This window comes from Populus nigra, chromosome 1 (assembly GCF_951802175.1).
Source record: "Populus nigra chromosome 1, ddPopNigr1.1, whole genome shotgun sequence".
In the NCBI taxonomy this organism is placed as follows: Eukaryota; Viridiplantae; Streptophyta; class Magnoliopsida; order Malpighiales; family Salicaceae; genus Populus; species Populus nigra.
The window spans coordinates 16,557,695-16,583,825 of record NC_084852.1 but is presented as its reverse complement, the minus strand read 5'-3'; the positions used below and the strand labels follow the sequence as shown (position 1 = coordinate 16,583,825).

The window sequence follows — 26,131 nt, the reverse complement described above, 5'->3', positions numbered from 1 at the left end:
AACCAATTCAAACCGATCAATTTCGGTTCAGTTCGCTTCGGTTAATTGAAGGGAAAAACTGGAAAAAACCAGTTTAATTTTTTTTGGTTTTTTTGTGCTTTTTTTGTGACTTTTGATAGGGTCATTTAAAAGGCTTGTAACTGATTATAAAAAACCTATATTCATTGTTTAACTTTCCTTTACCAGAATTCATCTCAGATGACAGGAGAAAAAGGCATCCAGAAAGAGACTCCTTCCTGTAATCTTTTAATTTGCATCCAGTGGTTTTCTCAAACCAATAAACTCTAATCAAAATACAAAATAAAATTATACAGTAAATAACATGAAAAATGATTAAGACCTTGAAAACAATTGGCTTAGACCAATAAAACAATGTCTCTAATAAAACTAAAGAAATACAATCTACAGGAGTCCCTTGAAATTGAAATAAAACGCATCAACTGTCTTTGTCCCAACACCAACAAAAACAAAACAAAACAAAAGATGTTGCTATTTTAGTATTATTTCAAACTAAACCATATGCCTTTAACATTTTATTGCTTGTATTTTCTCATAAACAAAGTGAGAAGAAACCATACAGGAAAAAAAGCAACTATTAAGGTGCGTAAGCATGAACATTAAAACTGCATTTGATTCTCTTAAATAGTTCACCTGAAAAGTTTTACAAAATAGGTTAATATAAACTGATAAAACTAAATGAAGAAGAAAAAACAATTTAGAAAAGAGAATAGGTAACATCAAATTTCTCATCCAACTTGGAGAGACAAAGAACTTGAAGGAGCGACTACTAGTTTTGATTTAGAAACAGAAAGATTGAGAGATGAAGATTTGATCGAGGGATGGAACAAGAGAGAGTGAGGGCGGCGGCAGCTGGGTTTGCTAGGGTTAGAAGAAGAAACTAAAAGGTAGATCTATAGATGAGAGAGATGAAGATTTGATCGAGAGATTGAACAAGAGGGAAGGGGCAGCGGCTGGGTTTGTTAGGGTTAGAAGAAGAAACTAAAAAGTAGATTTGTAGATGAGAAAGATGAAGATTTGATCGAGAGATTGAACAAGAGATAGGGGGCGGCGGCTGAGTTTGTTATTGCTAGGGTTAGAAGAAGAAACTAAAAAATATATCTGTAAATGAGAGAGAATATAGATGAAGATTTGATTGAGAGATTGAACAAGAGGGAGTAAGGGGGGAAGAGGGGGCGGTTGGGTTTGCTAGGTTAGAAGAAGAGACTAAAAAGTAGATTTGTAGATGGGTTGGAAAGCTATTTATAGTACCGGTTTTTTTATTTGAATCGGTTCGGTTTTGTTTATTTGGTTTTAGCCTTTTAAAACCGAATCGAACCAAATTATTTTTTAATTTTTCTAATCGGTTTTTTTTCACGGTTTAATTTTTTTTGTTTTTTTTGTTATCTCGGTTTAATCGGTTTTTTTATTCATCCCTAATTAGAGGTAGTATAGTCTTTTCATAGGGATTCATTAGGCATTACCATATTCATGAGGGATAAATAGGTTTTTTTGTATTTTTTATGAATAGTAAAATGACTACAATACATTTATTCTCAATAATTAAAAAAAAAACTAATTTCATGGGTGTTTTTGTATTTTCAATTTTTTTAAGTACAATAAAATGACACAAATATCCTTAGAAGTTGAGTTTTTTTTTTTTGCTTAGATTTAGGGGTATTTTATTATTTTCATTGGTTTTATTTTTAGGATGGCTTAGGAGAAATTTTATAATCTAATTAACATAAACAATATTTAAAAAAAGTGGTTGACATGTTGGTGGCCTTAACATCATTCAAGTGGTGCGTGCGTGGCCATCCGTTTACTAAACGCTATTTTTCATAACGATATTTGAATTGTCTTAGCGTCTTTTCTGTTATGAGGCGACACATGTGGCTAACAACCATCTGGTTTGGCATTAATGTTGTTTTTCTCTTTATTGTTTGTTTTATTTGGAATAATTTATAAATTTTAATTCTTTTTAAATTTCATTATTTTTTATTAATATTTTTTTGAATTGATATAAATTTTTAAATTAATTTTTTGTTACAATTTCATCATCCTTAAGTTTTTTTCCTATCATACTTGATTCCTATTCTTTTTATTTTTAATTGTTTTTACTTTGGCTATATTTGTTTTTAAAATGATTTGTTTTGGTTCATCTTTCAGCATTAAATTGTTTGGAATTGAGTTTTATAGGATTTCACGAGTTGTAAATTTTAGAGATGAACTTAAGTTTAAGAAGTTAACCTGAGTTTGCTTAATTTTTTTTTTTTAAGCTCATGTTTTTTCTTCCAGTTTTACCATTTAGCATTTATCTAATTGGAGATTGAGCTATGTTAATTTCTTTATATAGTTTTTTTGTTGATTTTAAAAATAACTTAGAGTATCTCGAATCTTTTTATTTACTGTTATTTTTTTAATTTAGCTTTTTTTAGAGATATCTTATTTTTTAATTAAATTAAGTTAATTAATTAAGTGTTTGTTTGATATTGTGGTAGCGGTTGTTTTTTAAAGTGTTTTTCGCTTGAAAATGCATAAAACAATGCTTTTTTTTAAAAAAAATATTTTTGACATCAACACATCAAAACAATCTTGAAAAACTAAAAAAATAATTAATTTGAAGCAAAAAAATAAAAAAAATATTATTTTTTTAAAAATACTTTTGAAATGCAAAAACAAACGGACTTTATGTAAACTTGAAATGCTCATCTCATGATATTTTAAAAATAAAATTAACAAATACTTTTATTGGGTAGACATTGGCATAGACAATTTGATTAAATAAAATATTTATTCAAGAAAACAAAGTAATTTAACACAATTTAATTCTTGTCTAATATTGGAAGTTCAAATATCTTGCTTTATATATATTTTTTGATTTTTTTAATTTAATCTTTATTTATTATTAATATTTTTATATATTTATTGGTATGAATAATTATTAATTTGTTGAATTAGATGTATGTATAAATTTTTTAATATCTAATTAAAAGCGTTATTATGACAAAAGAAATACATTAAAAAAGTCTATATATTTATTTTTTTTTACTGAAAAACAAAATTATTCGAACCCGCGACCGGTAAAATAGCTAGTTTGAACGTACTTTTGCTTTGATTGTAGCTTGATGCTGGAGGACATAGAAACATCATCCATGACATCACTGTTGCCAGCTGTACAAAATTGGTCTCACCGACAGCACTTAATTTTGTCACTCGTGAATTCAACATTGACAGATGTGTATAATTAAGGTGATGTTTTCTGGTAGCAGTTATTTTTAAAATGTATTTATTTAAAAATATATTTTTTTATATTAATATATCAAAATAACATAAAAATAAATTAATTTTAAACAGTTTTTTTTTTTTTTTTTTAAGTTTTTGCAGTTTAGCAGCACTCAGGATTTAATGGTGAACATGACCCCTTCTGCACAATTGCATTTATTCCATGGAGGGTGAAAAGTTTTCTTCAGATTTTAGATTTATTTCCATAATTTATAGGATTAATTTAGAAAGATTAAAAAAAAAATCCTAATTAGTCACGCATCTTTACTTAAAAAAGAAAAAAGAAAAAAGAAAAAAGAAAAAAGGGGCAGCTTCGTACATGTTGCTGGTATTTTTGCATTGCATTTTTTTTTTATGCGTAAAGCCAAAATGATTTAATTACTCGTGTAAATTTTATTACATTCTGTCAAACTTAACTCATTTAAAGAATTTATAAATAAGAATAGAGCTTAATTTCAACTATTAATTGTAGATATAATAAAAGAAGCGCACAAATGTATATAACTTGTTTATTTCTTTTCATTATAAATTCACTATTATTATTAATCAACAAAGTTAAAGATTGAAATTAAAAAATGTTTTAAAAATAAAAACAACGATTCTTGAAAATTCACTATTATTATTAATCAACAAAATAAAAAAAAATCAATGTAATATAATTACATTCTAGACTCATTTTGTTTTAAATTTTCATGAACAAAGCAATTAGAAATTGATGCTCTTAGGTTTTTTTTTTAGTGGTAACTTTTGTTTTTTTGTTGATTTTTAAAAGGGTGTTTATTAAAAAAAAAGGATGTTTTTTTTTATTTTGTTATAATAATGTTAAAAATAAAAAAATTATTTTAATATATTTTAAAATAAAAATACTTTTAAAATGCATGTTGCACCAATATAATAAAACACACAGTAAAATTCTAATTAAGACTCATTTAAATTTTATTTAAAATTTTAATTAGTTTAGTTAGTGCGTGAAAGCATTAAGTATCTTCAAGGTAAGAACACGACTATGTGTTTGTTTAAAAGTACGGTAAAAATATATTTTAAAATATTTTTTATTTAAAAATATATTAAAATAATATATTTTTTAAAATATATTTTGATTTTAATTTATTAAAAATATAAAAAAAAACTAAAAAAAATTTTAAACAAAAAAAAAAATCAAATCTTACACGTAATAATTTAACGGCACTGCAAACACCGCTGGCAACAATTTTCAAACCCGTTCTCACTCTCTTCAAAAATTCAAAATTCCACAGTGGTGCCACCGCAATTACACAAACATGAGAATGGCATTTTTGGAATACCAAGCTATAAATACAAAAATAAAAATCCACTCGACGTCCATCTCTCTCTCTCCAACACACATTCACTGTATCGTGTCTGGCGGGTTTCACAGTTAAAAGCAGACAAAAGAAAATAAGGTACTGTTCCCTCTGTCTAACACTTTGGATCCTCAAATCTAGGGTTCCTTTTGATCTGCTAACATCTTCATGTAACTATTTTCCTTAATCAAGCTTCCACTCCTTCATTTCAGCTTCTAAACCAAGCTTGCTTCTCTGGTCTCTGTTTTTGGTTTTTTAAGGGTAAAAATTGAAGCTTTTGACTTAATCTGTGTTTTTAGTTTTTTTTTGGGTTCCTTGGTTGGTTTTAAAAGTGGGTTTTAGGTTTGTTAAGTAAAGTTGTTTGCTTTTCGTGTTTTTTTGTTTGGTAATTTAATTGATAATGGTCTCTTGTTTTAGGGTAAAAATTCAAGCTTTTAGTTAGCTTGTGTTTTTTTTTTCACTTCTTTTGACTGGATTCTTGGATTGAATGTGGTTTTGGGTTTTGATTTTGGTTGGTTAAAGTTGTTTTATTTTTAATTTTTTTTAAAGGCAATTTAGTTAATGTTATGGCTAGATTTGGGGCGTGGTATTGGTTATTTATGATCTAGTTACTGGTTTTAAAGACTTGAATTAAGGGTTTGGCCTGGACTTCTTGTATTTATTTCCTTTTTTGGGCTCAAGTGCTGTTTGGTTTTGAGAAATGTTGCGGAAAAAGGAAACTGTGTTGTATTTGCTTGTTGGTTGTTATGACTTGTTTTTTTTTTTTGGTTCTTTTTCTGGGTCAATGTGGTTTTGGTTTTTTTGATGTGCTGTGGTGTTAGAGTTTTTGCCTTGTGAGTTGTGCTGACAGTTGAAAATAATTCATTGAGATTGTCTCAAAATCTAAGCGATTTTTAGTTTGTTCTGTTATAAATTTGGTTGTCTGCTTTTCCATAGCATAGAAGTGATGGGAATTAAATGATTGTGCTTGGTTCTGTTAACAGATACTAGGAATTGAATACCCAGTTGGTATTGTTTAGAATGGTTGTCTGGAATTGCTTTTCTAGAGAAGTGGTTTCTAATCATTTTTCTCAAAAATGAACATTTTACCGGGAGTGAAGAAAAGAGGCATGTTCTTTTTTAAGAATTCGTTCACAAAACAATGATTGAAATGAGTTAATTGCAAGCTTTTCACTTAAGTACTGTGGGTTTTGCTTGATAAATACTGCTGGCAACCATTTTTTCTTCATTATTTGGATTAAAAAAGACGAGTTTTTCATTTGGGAGGGGTGGGGGTTTAAAAGATGTGCTTCTTTAGAAGTAATACTGGTGGCAGTTATTACTTCTTTCAATAAATGTTATACATGGTTACCTCACAGACTTCTCTTTAGTGTTGGAATTTATCGTAGTCAACTTTGAAATAGAACATGTGTAGAATCAATGGGGTTGGTTTATCCTGTCACATTGGGCTTTGCGAGTTGATAGGATTGCTTGCTGATGCTCTTCACTTAAATTTAATACTGGTTTGTTTCGTGCAGCAATGGCTTTATTTTATACACTTGGACTTTGATCTAATTCTGTTACCTTTTCCTCTGATCCAGCCTTCTCCTCCTTATATTTCAATATATATTTTCTAACAAGTATCTAGCTTGTGTGACATCTCATCAGGATTTGCAAGATGGAAAGCCTGCACAGCTTCTGGCAACTGGGTGATGAGCTTCGAGGACAATCAAAAGTCTCAGAGGATCATAAGTGGTTGGTGGCTGCGTCTAAATTGGCTGAGCAAACCCAGGCAAAGGGTGAGCGTATGAATAACCTGGACCTTTCAAAGGGCCTTCCAGAAATGCGGCCAAGGGATAAGCTTGGGTTCCAAGAAAATAAATTTGAAAGTTTCAATTTCAACATGATGAACTTGGACTCCAAGATGACAGAAAATGTGAACAAAAGTTCCTTAAGGAACAGTGCTTACAACATGAATGCAGTGTACCGGAAAAACAACATGAACAGCATTGGAGATCTGACTGGTAGCAAGTACAGTGGCAACAGCCTTATTAGCAAAGAGGCCAGTAACCACAGCAATATTAATATTAACAACGACAACAACAATGCAGTTGACAAAAGGTTTAAGACCTTGCCTGCCACAGAGATGCTTCCAAGGAATGAGGTGCTTGGAGGATACATCTTTGTCTGTAACAATGACACCATGCAGGAAGATTTGAAGCGTCAGCTTTTTGGTAATCCCCCCCCCCCCCCCCTCGTTTTCTTGTTAGTTTTTCTTTCAGTAACTTAAAATTGTTTGATGGCCACAATTCATGCAATATCTTTTCTTATATTGGGAAGTATGAAGCCACAATTCATGCAATATCTTTTCTTATATTGGGAAGTATGAATGCAAATTTTCCGCTAGGTCTATATGTCACAAGTCTTCACTAGGAGATTTTGTTTTTGTTCAAGTTTGACAATGGGATTCCAATCGATGATCATTAAAAAAATGACTGTTTTCAAGTTCTAAAGCTTTCTATTCAACCCTATGAATACTAGTGTCCATATCATCTTGAGGTATGTCATTTTTAACAATATTAACAAAGTCTTACCTAATGGTTGTTGCACATTGATAGGTTTACCACCAAGATATAGGGATTCTGTCCGGGCAATAACACCTGGCTTACCTCTCTTCCTCTATAATTACACCACTCACCAGCTGCATGGCATTTTTGAGGTATGTTCTCATACTTTTATCCATTTAATTTGCTATGGTTTTCTCTATGATGCTTTACACTATAAAGAGTGTTCCAGGTCTGATCTGGGTGTTCATTTTTGCCTTGCCTGTTTGTTTGATAGCCTGTTTGAATCCAGTATTAGTCATCTCTGCATTTATTGCGGTGAAATGGCCAAAGTGTGCTGCATTGATTATTTTACTAATACCGAGAACTTATGTTTCCCAAATTGGTCGTATACAGGCAGCAAGTTTTGGGGGATCCAACATTGACCCAACTGCGTGGGAAGACAAAAAGTGTAAAGGAGAGTCAAGGTTTCCTGCCCAGGTAAAAATTGGATTCCTAATATGGATTTTGAATAACTTAGTTGATTTATCTGGAATCCTCTTTGTTTCATTTCCTTTTCTTTTATTTAATTTCCGTTTGGGTGATTAATAAATAGGTGAGGACCCGAATTAGAAAACTCTACAAGGCATTGGATGAAGATGCTTTTAGGCCAGTTTTGCATCATTATGACGGTCCCAAATTTCGCCTTGAGCTCTCTGTTCCTGAGGTACGATCAACAGTTAAAACTTTGCTGTCTTTGTCCTCTAACCTCTGCTTGAATGTTTCTTTTGACACAAATTGATTTTCAGTTCTCCAATGCTCATGAATTCTATTATGATGTTTTGCAGACTCTGGATCTATTAGACCTTTGTGAACAAGCAGGCTCTCCGGCTTAAGCAAACTTCCATAATATGGAAATGATGTTAGGCTTTGTGGTGAATGTCAGCTTCTGCTTTTCACAGATTTCCCATAGAGCGCAAGCTTGGGGGTTGAAGTCTGGTTGGGTGAAATCTTCTCGGGAAAGGCATGGATGACATGTGAACCTGCTGAATAAATACATTTGTCTTGTGAAGATGGTTGTTTAGCATGGGCGCTGTGTTTATTATGATACTATAACACTATAGACAGACTTGAAGTTGTAAAAGAGAACGATAGCTTTTATTGTAATGGCAAACAGAAGGAGACAACCTTGATGGGTCTTCATTTTCTGTATGTAAACCGAGTGTATGGCAGTTGCCTTGTGTGTTGTCCAGCATCTATGTGGAGTTCTTATAAACTTTTTAGATGTTCGAATCCTCCTCTAGGTCTTTGTTACTCGGCAAATGCAGAATATAACTGAACCACCTTGCATATAAATTTTTCACGCCCTGCTATGTGGTGTTATGTTGATGGTGGGTGTCATGGTGTGAGATAAAAGTGCAGTCCTAGTCTCAAAAGTAAAAACGTAACTTGTCTGGCCATCGGCTCTCAGTTGCAGCAAGAGGAGGGTGCCTGCTGCAGTTGACCTTCGGAATTTTAAGCTTTCTTTGTAGATTATCATGGGTATCCGACCTCGCACGAGTCATGAAATAAAAATTTAAACTTTCTTATACGTACGAGTTCTCTCTCTCAGAGATACTGAATGGGTCTGGGTTGGTGACATGATAATAGAAAAACTCAGAATTGAATTAGGCACATATCCAACTCAAGATATTGAATTCCAAATCTTCCTAGCCAAATAGTTTCATTTTGAAAATGGCAGCACAGTATGGCACACAAAAATAACAGAATAGTCGACGTGCAAATATTTATATTGTCAAACATTACAACTACAGAGTAATCTTCGGATCCTATGGTTAAAAGCTAGAAGATGATGAGCCTTCATTCAAGCCTGAAGCACAAACTGATATCCCATTCCCTTCGTTTTGCAAAATGCATAGTAAATCTTAGCTGCCTCCACTTTTCAAGAGACCTCGACAAAACGATGATAAACAAAGCTTCCATCCCATTCATCAACTTCAGCTTTCCTACTACTACATAATTTAGGAAATTGGACTGGCGTATCAAACAACAGCCTGAACGAGAAAAGAACGGATTCTTTGCAACAGCTCAGCCTTTACAGAATCAGGAATTGAGACTGCAGGTATAGGGGAACAAAATTTTCAGACTTGATAAAGAAGATATAAACCAAGAGGTAAAAACGAAATCGATAAAGATGGATATAAACCAAGAGGTAAAAAAGAAAAATGAAGTAAAACTGTGAAATTCCTAACTGAACTGGGAAAAACAATTCATCAGCACAAAATGCAAGGTGCATTGAACCATAATGAACATGTAGACATGAAAATCAAGTCAAGGCAATCGAATTCCTTTTCAAATTCTAAGCATTTGCCAAAATTTACATCTGAATTCCAGTAACTATCAGGTGAACAAATAAATTATCCAGAGCAGACAACAGAAGATAAACTTCAGAAACAGAAGATCCCACCTCTGCCCTTGGGTGTAATTACATGTACAAGGTCATCCACAGTAACATTGTTCCTTCCTTTCTTCTTTATAAATGCCCTACAACACAATGACATCGAGAGAGATTTAGAATGGAGAAAATGATGCCAAACAATATTGCAAGGAAAATAGGCCAAACTGTCCATAAATAAGGCAAGAAAATGGGCCAGGACAAAAAATTGCGGCTGCCAAAAAGTCTAAACAGGCCTAAAAAGTAAGGATTCTAAAATTCATGGAGGGAGGCGTGTGAGCACAAATTTCCTGAAAGAGAGCTCCATTCAATCAACCAAAAACTAGCTGCATCACTATCCAAAGCATTTCCTTGAGGAAGTTTCCATAGATCAGGAACATAAATCCTAGCGCTCTAGAAACATCAGAAGTGGCTGGCTCAGCCTTTTACTCCAATTCCAACTTTCATATTAGCAAGCCTCAGACAATTACAACAAACCATAGAACCTTAGAAGGAGATGGGAGAACCTCTAGTACACACTCTGGATCGGCTCCATCATAACTTGGTGAACATGATCTTCCATTGCATCTTATGATTCTTCCATATAGAAGCCCTCATAAAACACCAGGACTTGGACCACATTATTCATAGAAATATTACTAACTGGATTGGATGTCATGAATGCAGTATATTCATCTACCCAAGAACACCAGAGTCTGGAGAATAGGATCCTCCTCTACCAAGCTGGCAATCAAACTGATGGGTAATGGTGATACCATCTCAGTTTTTTCCATTAAAAAAAAATAAAAGAAAACAAAAACTCCTTGTTTCACCATAAGTCATTCTTCAAAATTGCTATATTCTGTAGCTGACAAGTGATTTGCCAAAAGTCACTCTTCCCCATATGTGGAATCGATCCCCGTGCTTGTCATGTCAAATATGAAATCAATCGCAAGCTTTCTTTACAAGTCCTAACAAGAAGGATTGAGTTCTAGATTTGGACACAAGAAGAAGAATAAACGGCTCATCTGTCCCTCAAAGGATTTATTAGAATGAAAAGCAGTGTCATTGCATTCATTTTCATTGTATTTCTCCTAGTTTTTCAAAAACTGATATTGCTGTTTTCCCACAAAAGAAATCCCTACTCCATTCTTCACATGAAATATTATATATATATATTTTTTTTAAAAAAACGAAAAGGCAGCAATAAAAAAAAAACCCTTATAAAGGCTGCCAAATGTTCTTCACATGAAATACTATAAACCAACAAAAAGAAGAGGAAGAAGACACAGATAATTACAACACAAAAAAAAGCAGTGAAATTAAAAGAAGAGAGAGCGGTGAAAACCTGCAAAGAGCTTTCATTTCATCTTTCCATCCACACTCAATAAGCCTTTCTCTTAAAAGCTCCGTTAATCTTTCCTTCTCTCCACTCTCAATTAACTAACACAACCAATCAAATTAATCAACAAATTAAACCCACGCCATCATCATAAGAAATAAATAAAAAAATAAAACCCCATTCAGAAAAAAATAAAAAAAGAACCTTAATATTAATTGTTTCATGAAGGGTCGGTTGTTTCTCCTCCTCCTCCGCTGTATCATCTGGTGTTGGTGGCCGATTCACCGAATTCCTCCTTTAACAACAAAAACTTAAATATTTAGTGAAATTCTTTGTTTTTGTTAAGTACTAATTTAGAGCAGTTTTAGCTTAGATTAAAGACTAAAAGGGAAATAACTAACATTGATTGAGAGCTGATGACAAAATCGAATAATCTTAAAGCAAACTGAGAAACAAGTTCGAGAGTTTTGTCTTGGAGATGAGAAGAAAAAAGGTTTTCAGGTTTTTGTAGTCCTAACCCGACGTCGTTCTTATATATCGTTCTTGTAATTGTTTTTTTTTTCTGATAATTACAAAAACACTCCTAGTCACTCACTCTCTCTCTCTCTCTCTTCTTTTTCCTTTTCTTTTTAATTTATAGCTTATATTTTATTGTTTATAAATTATATATAAAACTAGATTGCACGCCTCTGCGCGCTACCACAAGTATAATTGTGAAAATATTTTATGGTTGTTTTTTAATATTGATAATAATTTTTAAAAAATTTATTAATAATTTTATTAATAATATTAATTATAATAAAAATAATAATATTTTTAAGAATGATATTATTAATTAAAATAATATTTGTTACACAAATAATATTATTTTTAATATTAATACTTTTAATTATAATAAAAATAACAATATTTATAATACAAATAATAATATTCGAAAACCTAAGATTATAGAATCTTGGTTTTGACGCGGAACCCAAGATATTGGATCCTAACAGAGAACCAAATTCTTATGGGTCCGGACAGTGAACCAATTAACCTTGGGTTCTTTGTAGGACCCAAGAGAATGAGATCCTGACACAGGACTCATGAGATTTGAGTCCTCCGCAAGACCAAATAGCCTTGGATCCTGATGTCGAATCCAATAGAATTGGATCCTGACGCAGGACACATGAGAATTGAGTCCGTATGTTAGATTCATTACCCTTGGATCCTTCACTGAACCCAAGAGAATTAGGTTTAGGTTTTGACATAGAACTCATGAGAATTAGGTTCCTTGTAGGACCCATGACAACTCTAGTGCCAGTGTCTACTGCCTGAGGCCTACAACTTTACCATGGTGAGCATTGATTGTTTTTTCTTAAACCATCTCTTTAATGTCAAATGCATTCCAATAAAAAAACAATCTTACCCTCCCCAGTAGTCTTTGCAATTCTATGTAACAAAAACAGCTTTACCACTACACTGTTCTAATATAAGGTGTTAGAAGATTTAAATTGTTTACAAAACTCTAATTATATTTCAATTAATAATTAAAACAATATTATATTAAATATTATAATTTCATCATCAAAACAAAAAAGACCAGCAATTTTTTGGAACTAAGATTCGGCACAAGGATAATGGCTACTGTTATTTTTCATTTTCTTCGGGTTTGAAGATCTGCATCTTTTTTATTTTTTATTTTTATCAGTCTTGAAGATTTGCTTGATCGAAGGTCTTTTCTACACCACGCAATACATTAGAGAATTTCTTCAGACCACTTCAGGTCTATTGAAGAGATCGAAAGGACAATGGCTGCAAAAAGAATTGCAGAAGCTAGCATGATTCCTTTTTCCTTGCTCCTCTCCTGCCAAGATACCAAGAAACCGCCATAAAATTGGCCACAGAAAGCAGATTGGTTATGCTATCTTTCAATTTCAAATTTATATAGTTGAGATAGTGGTAATAATTATTTTTAAAATGTTTTTTATTTGGAAATATATTAAAATAATATATTTTTATTTTTAAAATTTATTTTTAATATCAACACATCAAAACAATTTAAAAACACTAAAATATTAATATAAAATAAAAAAATTTCTTTTTTGAAAAACTCCAGTTAAAATGCTCCTAACACCCACTTATAGAAGAATTAGTTTATCTTCTTCTTAAACTCAACATGAAACTTTGGTTTCATTTAAGTCTTTTATGAAACATATAGAAAATTTTCAACTATAGGGAAAAAAAATAACATTTAACTTATACTATTTATGACAGCTCCTTTTGTTTTAATGCATTCAAAACGGTGGAGTGAAATTTAAATAATTTCTTGATATTAAATTGACATTTGATCTTATAAAATTAAGTTTAGGTTTCTTTTTAAAAATTAAATTGAGGGATTGAGGACAAAAAAATAACATAAAGGATGAACAAAGTACCTTTTCCACTATTGACGCTCTAAAGTTCAATTTATTTTTAATTGTTTTCTTGTTTTCTAAGGTTAATATATTTTAGTTCTGAATTTTATTTTTATTACATTTTAATCTTTAATAATTTAGAAAATAGAAAGAAAGTAAAGTGAAAAAAAGAGAAAGGAAGCCCTATTATTGTAAAAAACAATTTGCTCTTAAGCATAGTTTTAAACTCGTCCTGGTGGCCGACCCGGTCCAAGGCCTGGGTTCTGAATTTTAACCGGGTCATTGGATCAGCCAGGTCAATTCTTATTTTTTAAAAAAATTCAAAACAGCATCATTTTAGTAAAAAAATAAAAGTCAACAGGTTGCAACTGGGTCAACCGCCGGGTCAGCCCGCCGGGTTAGCCGAATCACACCAGGTCATGAATTTTTTTATTTTTTTTTAAACCCGGTCCGGTTCTAATTTCAGATCAACCAGACGGGCTGGGCAGGATTTCAAATCAATACTATTAAGGCTTGGTTTGCTAGGATTAGGTGCATGGTTTCTATGTTTAGAAGAGTAGGCGCACCTTCCAAGTTTCATGACACATGCCTATCACTTTTTGATATTTATTTATTTTTATTTTATAATAAAATATTTTTTTAATTAAGATTACTATAATGGGATTTATTAATAAACCAATTATGCCTTGCTTTTCAAAGAAGATTTGAGGTTTTTATGGTAACATTATCAATTACTTTATAATTGTTTTTATATAAATATATTATGCATATTTTTTAAAACAATTGTTCATGAATATTTAATGAAAATAATTTTTTATATATTTTTTCACTTGATTTTTTATATAATTTTTTAAATTAGTTATTAATTTATTTTTTACATTACTAGTTAAATATTATGAAATGGTTTTTTTATATTGATATTTGCTTTTCATATAATACCAAGTTTTTATTTAAAAAATTATTATTTCAATAAAAAAAATATTTTCACTGGGAAAAAACTTGAATAAGGAAGAAGGGTTTTGGCTAAAGAAATATATTTTTTTTCTTATTTATGTAAATAATGTTTATTATGATTGTGTTATATTTTCATTAAAAATCATTCTACTTATATAAAACAAATGCATCTTTTAGTCAAAACAAAAAATACTTTGATAAAAAAATAAATTTTGACTGAAAAAAAATAAATTTTGTCTCTATGATTTAAATTATTTCAATTCTTAAAAATATTTACAATTAAATAAAAATAAGTTTTGAAAATTACCTCGTGGCAGCACGCGTGTACATGACTAGTTTTCTGACACGCATTTAAAACACTGAAAACATCATCAAATATACTAAACTTATTCGGGAAAAGAAACCCTGCATTGTGCACTGTTCCTCCTGACCCAGATGCCCTTTCATTGTTATATAAACCCTCCGCCCAAAAATAAGTAAATCGATAGTAAATAAGGTAATCTTCAAAAACTTAAACGGTAGATTAAAAGGGAATATTATCATAATGTGGTGTAAAAATCCATAATAATCAAATAAAATTTTAAATGAAATAAAATAATAAAATCAGTACATTAAATGGTAATCAGTGATAAATCATGTAAATTTCTTGATCGAGTAAAATAATAATTTTTAAAAAAGGATTTTTTATAAATTAAGTTGAAAATGGTTAGAAAATAATAATAATAATAATAATAGAATAATATTTTGAATAAAGTAATGTATGGTTTTAGATGCAAATAACATTCACTTATCGATATGCCTCGTGTATATTTGTGTTATATCAACTGAAAATTGTGAAAACTTTAAGGAAATTCTTTTTTATTATAACTATGGATGAGAGTCTCCAATGAATTATTTTGAAAATCATGATGAATCAAATAATAAAATAATAAGCAAGTTTGGATATTTCGCAAAAATTTTTTATCTACCGTCAAGTTTTACGATATCGAGTATAATTTTCAATCTAACCATTGGATCGAGTTAAAACTTTATGAGGAGTTTTTTGATATATTTTTCTAATGTTGGTTAAAATTTCAAATTAATTAAAGTTTGAAAAGGCCATACAAAATTATCACTAACCAAAAACAAAATACAAATATAACTACAAAATAGCATGTGGTCAATAAATAAAGGTAAAACTATAATTAGCTTGAAAATTCCAGCTCCTTCTCCTCTTAAAAACGCCAGGAGCCATGAACAAAGAGCAAAACTCTCTTTTTTCTTGTTTTCTCCAAATTTTTCATTAATCTTCTCTAGAGTCAGGATTCTTAAAGTGTGTTAAGGGTTGATTAAGAGGAATAAATACATAAACGTAATATTTAGAGGGACTTTTAGTGAGGGAAATGGTGTTTTTGGTTGTGGTAAAAACTTCTAACCAATTTATTTCCTGTGTTAAGATTTTTTATGCTTGAGTTGAAATTTATTCAATTTTTAAAGTTAGGGTTTATGATGTGTTTATAATATAATGTTCATTTGAGTTGGTTTTATTGATATTAGATTATAAAAATAACTCATGTCCGATTTGATTAATTAACATATAGGATTGAAAAGCTCCAAATCTTAAGCTTTAGGATTTATGAGATTTTTTTGGAATGTTTATTTTGTTGAATTTATTATGAAATTATGTGATAATAGTTAGTTTAAATGATAAATTTAAGAGGAAAAAAATGAATGGAAAATAGAGAATTTTAGGGACATTTGGCCGACCAATTAGAGCCTAAGCAAATGTCATGCTCGTAGAATTGTAAGTTTTGTATAAAGATACTTGTTATAATGGATATGTTGAAAAACTCAAAGAATGAAGTTTTGTATTAAATGGTTGGCTTAATGCATGCGAATGTGTTGAGTTCTAAAAGTTCAAATGAGCTCTATTGTTTTTGTTGGAAAGTTGAGACAATTGCCCACAACTTTCATAAGTATATTGGGCTCTAATTCTGATGTTAGCAATGATGTTTTGGCCAGCCAATAATATCAATAACCAGCAGCCAACAATGTCAAAAATCAGCTACCAAATCAAAGATTTGCCACCAACTATTTTCTTAGTCAATTAATCAATAGTTCTGAATCTTAGCCTATAAAAGGAGGCATTTGCCATGTATTTAGTCATCTTATTTTTCAGATCAAAATCATCTTCTTGCTTTCTCTCTTTATATCTTTGTAATGTTCAAGTTTTCTTTCATGCTACATTAATATCTTATTTATGCCTTTTCATTTCCTTTCATATACTTAGTTAACTTATATCATAATCATGTTCTTATATTGCTTATTTATGTTCTTCTTCTTCATTATGTTTAGCTAAGTTAGTTATGTTAAGGTGAAAAGATTTCTCTAATGGTGTTAAAATATGTATAATATAAACTCAACATGGACTTCAATGTTTATATCCAAGAAAGATTGCTATTAACATGTTATCTTTTTATCTTACTAATTCTTAATACTTTACTTGTTAAATGGTTAATCTAGATTTATGTTGTATAACACTTGGTACAACAAATGCTTGATCCTTCATAGTTTTCGGCCGACATCCTTGTCATGATAGGAACTTGATTTGTTGTTAACATAAGTTAGCATCATGAATACCTGAAAATATTTACAAGTATGGTGTTACTTAGATAAGATGATTAATATGATCATGTTAATAATTTGTAATGAACTAATAACGATAAATCATCCGATTAAAACCTCCTTTATGTGTGGATTCCAGTTAAGTAATAAAAAGAGTTTATAGTATATTTATTTGAAATACCATTAGTGGATCCTCTAACCTTGACATCTGTTTTATCATTATTTAATCCTTACATTAATATACATCTCAAAGTTCTCTTCAACATCAATATCATTTTATTATTTATTATTTATAATTTATATAATTCACCTCTTTGTAGTTCGACCCCGGTCTTGCCAGGTTATTTATTACTTTGACACTCCTGCACTTGGGATAAGACATCAACTCTTTAATCGTGTCACTAAGCCACGAGACTATGATAAACTGATAGAGAAGAAATTAAAGATAACCATACAACCAATTTTTTTTAGAAAAAAGTAATGTTGAATGTTAAAATCATAAAAAAAAAATGAAGAAAAAGAATCTTAATCGCATGAACTTGTAAAACTCGTTACTCATGAAAAGTTTTGAATTCATTCCCCATCAAATCAAAGGTTGAAAGGATGAAACATGAGAAAAAAACCACACAAAAATTATGATTAAAAAAATGAGGGAGAAAATTGAAAGAAAAAATAAATTAGAGGGTATACAAAAATTTAAATTGGAGAGTTAATTTAAAATGAAACTTTAACAAAAGTGAAAATAAATAAAAAGAATGGGGACAGCATTGAAAACAATAAAAAATATAAACTTTGATTGAATGATGAAATTGAAAACCAACAGAATTTTAACAAAAAAGCCAAGGTGAAAAAAATTAGAAATAAAAAATAAGGACTAAATTAAAAATAATAATATATGACAAATTTTAATTTAAAGACTAAATTAAAAATAACTAAAACTTTTATAAGAGGACCAAGAACGAAAATAAACAATAAAAAACAAAATGACTGAAATTGACAAATCTATAGAAAAGAGGATAAAGGTGCACTTTCTCTAGGAGAAAGAGAAGAAGAAAGGAAAAAAAGAAATGGCCGCCGGCAAGAAACTAACCATAATACGCTGACACGCGTTGCCTCATAAGAAAGAGGACACATTGGCACATCTAATGACACGACGGAAGAGCAAGTTTGGTCACCAAATTGGCCCGCACGACCTCTCAAACACTGCGGATGACACCTACTCACTAGCGCGTGAACGTGATGCGCCAACACCTTTTTCAAATAATTGTTTCTCAATATAGAAATACCAGAATGTCCTTTATGAACCCGAGAATCACAAAAAAAAACCATAGTGAAAGTACACAAATATGAAACACCCCTAGATGCATGCCTTGATTTTTGTTTTTTTTTTGTAAAGGTATAATAACATTTTTACTATATTTCAAAGTGCAAAAAACCAAAAACATCCTCGGTCAAAAACTTAATTTTTTTATTTCAGGGGTAAATAAGTACTTTAACCATTTTTAATATTTTTGAAAAGAATAAAAAAAACCCTTGGGCAACATCTCAAGAAATTTTTAAATCTAGGGACAAAACTGTATTTTTAATGTGCAAAAAAAAAAAACTAACATACTCCTAAATAAACTTTTAATGACTATTGGACTAGTTGTAAAGACCAAAAAACCCTCAATACCATTACATTTTTTTTCTCATCTCAGAGGCAAAAGGGTAATTTCACTATAGCAATCCATAGTAAACTGTGTCTGCTGCTACAGTGAAAAACTTACATGGTTTAGAATTTTTGTTAATCTTTTAGTGACAAGATTTGAGCTCGTTTAGTATTGTGGTAGCGATTGCTTTTCAAAGTATTTCTTGCTTGGAATGTATCAAAATAATATATATTTTTATTTTTTAAAATTTATTTTTGACATCAGCATATCAAAATGATATGAAAATACCAAAAAATATTAATTTAAAGTAAAGAAAAAAAAGTGTTTCAATTGTTTTTAAAAAATACTTTTGAAACGCAAAAATAAACAAACATAATGTGTGTTTAACATCATGGTAGCTTTTGTGGTTTGAAAAAATTAGATTTAAGAAAATCAGTTTTAGTTTTGGTTGGTTGGGTTAAAACTGTAATTTAAATTGTTGTTGAATAAAAAAAATTCAAATATATTTGGCTAAAATTATAGTTAAAAGTGATGTTGCTAGTAAAATGATTAAAAAAAACATGTATTAATTTCTTAGTTTGCAATTACAGTAATAGGCGTTGAATTATTAATACATCATAAACACAATAATATAATATTAAAATCCTAATTTTATTGTCTTATTAAATTAGATGTAATTCCATCACAAACATAATTCATTCCAAAATACTTTTAGTATTCATGACTTTACTAAAATAGAATGACATCAATTAAAAAATTATTGGGATGAGTATCAAATTCAAGGTGTCACAAAGAGGGAAAAAAAGGAATTCAAGGCAATTTCATTTGAGCTCGATTAAGAGCTCGATTAAGCAACAACTTATCATTTAAATATCATAAATTTTTCTTGGCCACCAAGATTGATTTTGCAACTCGTATCATCAACCAGACAGAGGACAGAGAACGAGAAAGATGTACATAAATTAATAAATTATCTTCTTATCATAATCAACAACATTAAATCCCAACAACAAATCTTTCTTTTTTTATGTAAATTGATTATTCATATTTTTTTTTGTGAATTATCTAAAAAACCTGAAAGCATTAATCCCAACAACAAATCTTATATTTTTTTAATTCCCTTTGTTAGACTAAAAATAAAAGATAACTTGGATTCAAATGGTTCAAGACTTTCTATGGTCTGCAATTGCATATTAAAAGGCCAATATTTTGCAGAATCATCACGTTATATCTCTAATTTTTTAAAAAAAACTTTTTTCCCTCAATCACCATTGACCTCTCTTTCCAATTTCATATTTAGATGTTACGAAAACCGTGGTGCATCTGACAAAGTTATCACGAAAATAAACATATTATAAGATTTTAAAATTTATTGTATAAAAACTAGAAAAATATTTTATTTTTTAATGTGAAATTTGAAGTTCTTTAATATATATATTTTATTTTTATAAAAAAATTATATTTTTTTAATATTGAATAAATTTTTTTAAATTTAAATATTTCAACTTAAAATAATAAAATAATATATTTCTAATATGGAATAATTTTTTTTTAAATAATCTTTTAAATTTTATTATTTATAATAGATATAGCATGTATTCTTTTAATTTTTTAATATAAAATATTAAAATTTTAATTTTTTTTTTAATTTTTTCAAGTTAATTCCGACCAAAACTCAATCTATTAACTAAAGTCAGCCCTTGTCCGGATCTCACAATTTGGCTCACCCTTCTAGATTAATGTATCTTTTTTCCATAATTTCTTGAAGCTTTGTTTGACTTAAGTTAATGGGAGGCAGCTGCCAATTTGTCGGCATGTCGATGTTCTAGAATCTAGACAAATCTCTACCATCTCGGTTCTTGTGATTTTCGTCAGGTACATTAAAAATAGTTAAAGAACTAGATAAGGATACACGCATTGCTGGGAATTTATATATATATTTTAAAAATAATGTTTAAATAATGTGAACAGAAATAAAAGTAATTAGTGATTAAAGTTATTATCTGACGGAGATTAATAAGTTGATTGAGATTAATAAATTGATTTGATTTTAATTAAATAATAAAAATACAATGATATTAACCTAATATTTCTATTTTAAAAAGATGTCAATATCTTAAAAAGGAAACAACGAGAGCATGAAATTGAATAAAAAATTTAGGACGAGTCAACAAACACTAATGAACATAACGGGAAAAAATAATTATATAAAAAATTAAAAATTAAAAAAAAATAATAAAAATAATAAGAATAAAAATTAAAATAAAAAATAAATTAGAAGACAACTAATTTTTTTTTTATTGGAGAGTAATTGAAAACAAATAATTAAAAAAATAAAAGAATGAGAAAAAAAATTGAAAAACCATAACAGAACATAAATTTAGTTTGAAAGGTGAGATTAAAAATTAAAATAAAAAATAAACTAGAGGGCAACAAATTTTTTTTGATTGAAGGGTAATTGAAAAAATATAACTAAAAAAAAGGAGAAAAAAAAAAGATTGAAAAACTATAACATAACATAAATTTGGTTTGAATTGTGGGATTAAAAACTAATAAAATTTTTATAAAAGAGTTAAGAAAAAAAATTCAAAGAATAAAAACCAAATAAAAAAATATATGAAAAATTGAAATTGAAGTACTAAATCGAATAGAAATAACATCTATACAAAAGGGCAAATGATGAAAAAAAAAATTAAAAAAAAGGACACAAATTTTTGTTTGGATGCTTAAATTGAAGAGAAAAATAACTCCAACAAAAAAGGAAAAAAAATTAAGGATCAAATTGAAAAAATAACACAAAATAAACTTTGATTAAAGGGTAAAATTGAAAAAAAAAACTTATATGAAATGATCAAGTAAAAAAAATTAAAAGAATAAAGATCAAATTAAAAAACATGATATATTACAAACTGGAATGAAAGACTAAATTGAAAGGAAACAAAACTCTTATTAAAGATTTAAGGATAAAAATAAGAAATTAAAAGAAGAAGGACCAAATAAAAAATATTAAAAACAAAGAAGACCAATCAACAATTCTTGGAGAAGGAGAGAGAAAAGAAAAGGAAAAAAAAAGATCCGTTGACGATTAACTACCCACTCGTTGATAACACATGCCACGCCAGCTGAAAGAAAACACAACGATACATCTAACTACATGGTGGATGGTCAGGTTTAACCATGGAGAGGAGTTGCACACACCGTCCAAAGTACACCGACGCCTCTCACTAATAATGTTTCAACTTAAAACAATATTATGTTATTCTAGTAAAATACAATATGTTATTCTGGTATTTTAGTAAAATATAATAATGTCCTTGATAAAACAAAAAAATAACAACACAACCAATGTGAAAAGACATAAATATCGCTTGATCGATAGCTTTGATTGTTTCGACTTAAAATGACCTTTTAATAATCTAATTGTAACCTAAAATAAAAAAAAACCAATAATACCCATTGACTAAAGGCATGTAATTTTTTTTTTGTCTCAAAGGATAATTTAGTTTTTTCACTATCCATATAAAATAAAAAGATCCCAATACCCTTCTAAATAAGACCATTTGTTATTTGAATGAAAAGGAAATTAATAATTTTACTATTGTAGTTTAGGGTGAAAGCCACAGTAAAAACAATGATAAAACCTCCACTTCTATTTTAGTATATTTGTTTTAGGCAAACAAAATACACTTATATTAACATGACCGTGTTTTCTTATAAACTAAGAAAATAAAAACAAAACCTAAACAAAAAAAAAAGCTCTATTAAAAAAAAAGATATAATTTCAATTTAAAAAATCTAAAATCTATTAAATTAAACCGGACCAAACTGGTCGACAAATATTTAACAGTATTATAATAGGCTAACAAGTATAAAAGGAACACCCTATAATTAAACATAAAAAACCATCAGCCGCCCCCCCTCCCTTCCAGAACTCGTTCACGACTCTCTTGTTCTCTTAGATGGTGTTTTTATAAGAGAAAAGCATGAGAGTCAGGGGAGGTGTAAAATTTTCATCTACATCTAATAATACTCCTCTTATACCCATTCCCTCACGTCTCCTTTCCTTTGAGCAAGTACCGCAATAATTTTTGCGACATCATCCGTGACTTAGAAATATTTTAAAAAATATAGTAGTGATTTCAGCTCAAAATATTTTAATATATTAAAAAAGAATATCTTCTAATTAAATTAAACTATATAATTACCCTTACATGAAATGAAAGTACTAGCAATCATCGAGAAGAAATCATTTTTTTTTAATTTCAATATGAATCACTGGTTCCTCATTCTCTTGTCCATCTCCATCTCCATCTCCATCTCTGGTATACTCAAATTCATCGTCAACCGATACTTTATCAACACAAAGCCTACTCTCTACAAACTCCCTCCGAGCCCCATATCCATTCCAGTAATCAGCAACCTCCTATGGCTCCGCCGCATCTCTCCCTCTAATATCCACTCCATCCTGAACTCACTCCATGCCAAGTTAGGCCCGATTATAACTATCTACCTTGGCTCCCGTCCTCTCATATTTATAGCCGACCGCTTGCTAGCTCACAAGGCCTTGATCCAAAATGGTGCAGCTTTTGCGAACCGCCCACCAGCTTCTGCTACTCAAAAAATTGTCACCAGCAATCAGCGAAATGTTAGTCTTGCTTTCTATGGCCCGATTTGGCGTCTCCTGCGGCGAAACCTTACTGAAAACTTCCTCCACCCTTCCCGCGCGAAATCTTTCTCTCATTCGCGCCGGTGGGCGCTGCAAGTCCTTGAGAATCGCCTGGCATCCCATGAAAAGTCTGGCCAGCCTATCTGTGTCAGGGAGCACTTTCAATATACCATGTTTTGTCTGTTAGTCGTAATTTGTTTTGGTGATAATGTCGATGAAAACCAGATTAAACAAATCGAGGAAGCTCAGCGACGAGCCTTTTTGAGTTTCAATAAATTTAATATACTCAATTTATGGCCAAGAGTGACCAAGATCGTGTTGCGTAGGCGTTGGGAGGAATTCTATCAGCTTCGTAAATGCCAGCTAGACGTATCAATTCCATTAATAAGAACAAGAAAGAACTTGCACGAGGAAGACAGGAAAAACATGGAACCTCATCATGATCGTGCTTTATGTTATGTCGATACATTATTATCCCTGGAATTTCCCGATGAAGAAAGAAAGATTAATGAGGAGGAAATTGCTAATTTATGCAGCGAGTTTCTAAACGCGGGCACTGATACTACTACAACTTCCCTGGAATGGATCATGGCAAATTTAGTCAAATACCCAAAAATCCAAGACAGGTTATTCATGGAGATTAAAGAGGTTGTTGGAAATGGAGATCATGAGGAGGTAAGCGAATCTGATCTGAAAAGGATGCCGTATTTGAAAGCAGTGGTCTTGGAAGGCCTGAGGCGGCATCCTCCTGCACGCCTCTTGATTCCACATGCAGTGATGGATGATGTTGTTTTGAATAATGAATATTTGATACCAAAGAACGCGGCCATAAATTTCCTAGTTGCTGAGATGGGGTGGGATCCAGAGGCGTGGGAAGATCCACTAACATTCAAGCCGGAAAGGTTTCTGAATCATGATAATGGAATTAGGCAAGAATTTGATATCACAGGGAGCAGAGAGATCAAAATGATGCCATTTGGTGCCGGGAGGAGAATCTGTCCAGGCTACCAATTAGGAATGCTTCATTTGGAGTATTATGTGGCTAATTTAGTATGTAAATTTGAGTGGAGGGCTGTGGATGGAGATGATGTTGATTTGTCTGAGAAGGCAGAGCGTACAATGGTGATGAAGAATCCATTGCGGGTCCGCATATCGCCGAGGTAATCGAGTGTGCCGTGTGGACATTGGAAATGCCATATCCACTTATTGCGGGTCAACTGATCGCCGAGGTCGATGAAGATGACAAGTAGAAATGGCATTTCCACTTGTTGCAGGTCCACTAATAAAGAAATTGCTTTATATTTATTTGATTCATGTTTATATAAACACAAAAGCAAAGCTCTTAATCATCACAATAACAAGAGTAAAACATGAGCTTATGAATATGAATAATAATTTATTTTTTAAATTATAAGTCTAGGAGTAAATCTATAAAAAGACCATAAAGAATATTGTTTCACATATTCTCAATCAAGAGAAACATTCCATATTAGTCATAAAAATAGGTAGATAGTAGAGTAACTATCTTAATGACAAATCAGGATTAAAGCAACCAATACATGTCATAACTTTAATTTTTTTTTTCCTAACAACCAAACAAATAGTACATAATTACAATAACCATAAAAAAATTAATACTTTTAGTCAGGAAAACAAACCCTAAACTAAAAATTTATCAATTTCTCAGCTTCAATATTGTTAAGATATTCATCAATAGAGTAAAAAGATTGAAACTTTATGTTTTCTATCTAAAATTCAAGAAACCAGAGAGAAATCTTAGTGATATATCAACTTTTAAAAGGATTGATTTTGACTTGAGAAAATTAAATTTATGGGCTTAACCTAAAAATAAAAAACCTTAAATTATTCATCCATTGATAAGTAAGTAAAGCAAGTATTGGAATTACCTAATTGAATTTAATTGATTTCTAATAATTTCTAGTGTTTGTTGATAGGATTACAATAAAGAGAGTTAAGTGTTATCTGAGTGTGTGTGTGCATAAGGAGGGGGAGAGTTGTAGGTGATAGATAAGAGAGTTTATTTCTTAAATATACAACCGGAATGGAACAAGGGTGAGAAACCAAAACATCTCAATCAGAATTTGGGTGAGAAATCCAGAATGACCTGGAATCTTAAGTGAGATAAAATTTGTTTTACTTTGTTCTATTTTTTAAAATTGTACGAGATATACTGGCTATTTTGATCAGAACATAATGAAATTGATAACTTTACTCATGACGATAAGGCATGATAGATAATAACAAGATCTAAAATTGATGAGTTATATTTGCAATAAAAAAAGTCTTTATATATTTATTTATTTTTACAAAAAAGCAAAGTTTCAACTTTACAAGGAAAGAATCCTTTTAAGAATATTACCATTTCCAGGTTGATTCTTTAGTAAAAAATAAAACCTTATATTTTATAAAAATTAAAAAACCTTTTACTTTTTGTGAGTATGATCTTTTTAAGAATTATACCATCATATTTTCTGAAAGCCACCAAACTTTCAACTTCTCATGAATAAAATTATTTTAAAAATTATATCATCAACGAGTTAATTTTTTATTTATTTTTTTTTTAAATAAAGACTCAACTTTTCTAGGACATGACCCTTTTAAGAATTATACCATCCTTAAATTAATTTTTCGATCAACAAACATCACAAAAGAAGAAACCAAAGACCCATGCAATCACAATATTAGGACACAAAACCTCACATTAATTAAGGGACACATACACACATTAAGATTAGTAATATATTATAAATTAATCTAAATAGATAAATCGATGCATTAGGGTTGGAAATTGATCTTTGGGGAGCTGCTAAAGTTAACTAGAAAGCACTGGAAATTGGTCTGGCAGTGAAAACATATGGGTTGCACATGCAGACAAACAAGCTAGATTATGAAACCTCGTTGCATGTTGCATGTGTCGGCAAAGTGAGAAGGGTTATGGG

At 30.2% G+C, this 26,131-nt stretch overlaps 3 protein-coding genes across 5 annotated transcripts; 2 read left to right on the top strand and 1 right to left on the bottom strand.

The window, feature by feature from the left end:
* Positions 1-4,605: 4,605 nt before the first annotated feature.
* LOC133668980 (B2 protein) lies at positions 4,606-8,422 on the top strand. 3 transcript variants are annotated; one of them, XM_062089007.1, is made up of 6 exons: positions 4,606-4,703; positions 6,252-6,817; positions 7,202-7,302; positions 7,544-7,627; positions 7,743-7,853; positions 7,975-8,422. In XM_062089007.1, the coding sequence occupies exons 2-6, from the start codon at positions 6,262-6,264 to the stop codon at positions 8,020-8,022; spliced, it is 900 nt and encodes a 299-aa protein (XP_061944991.1). In that variant the 5' UTR covers positions 4,606-4,703; positions 6,252-6,261; the 3' UTR covers positions 8,023-8,422. The 3 variants fall into 3 exon arrangements, with proteins under 3 accessions (XP_061944991.1, XP_061944984.1, XP_061944999.1); XM_062089000.1 differs by having other exon boundaries at positions 4,644-4,774; XM_062089015.1 differs by lacking the exon at positions 4,606-4,703 and having other exon boundaries at positions 6,232-6,817.
* Positions 8,423-8,818: 396 nt separating this feature from the next.
* LOC133696958 (transcription and mRNA export factor ENY2) lies at positions 8,819-11,455 on the bottom strand. Its single transcript, XM_062119261.1, has 5 exons — positions 11,304-11,455; positions 11,107-11,197; positions 10,909-11,003; positions 9,594-9,670; positions 8,819-9,242 (listed from the first exon to the last, which is right to left on the bottom strand). Coding segments are annotated over exons 1-5 (339 nt in total). The 5' UTR covers positions 11,306-11,455; the 3' UTR covers positions 8,819-9,168.
* Positions 11,456-22,721: 11,266 nt separating this feature from the next.
* On the top strand, positions 22,722-24,579 carry LOC133699979 (cytochrome P450 89A2-like). The gene has a single exon (XM_062123533.1). It carries the CDS (start codon positions 22,722-22,724, stop codon positions 24,333-24,335), a length of 1,614 nt encoding a protein of 537 aa, XP_061979517.1. The 3' UTR covers positions 24,336-24,579.
* The last annotated feature ends 1,552 nt before the right edge of the window (positions 24,580-26,131 follow it).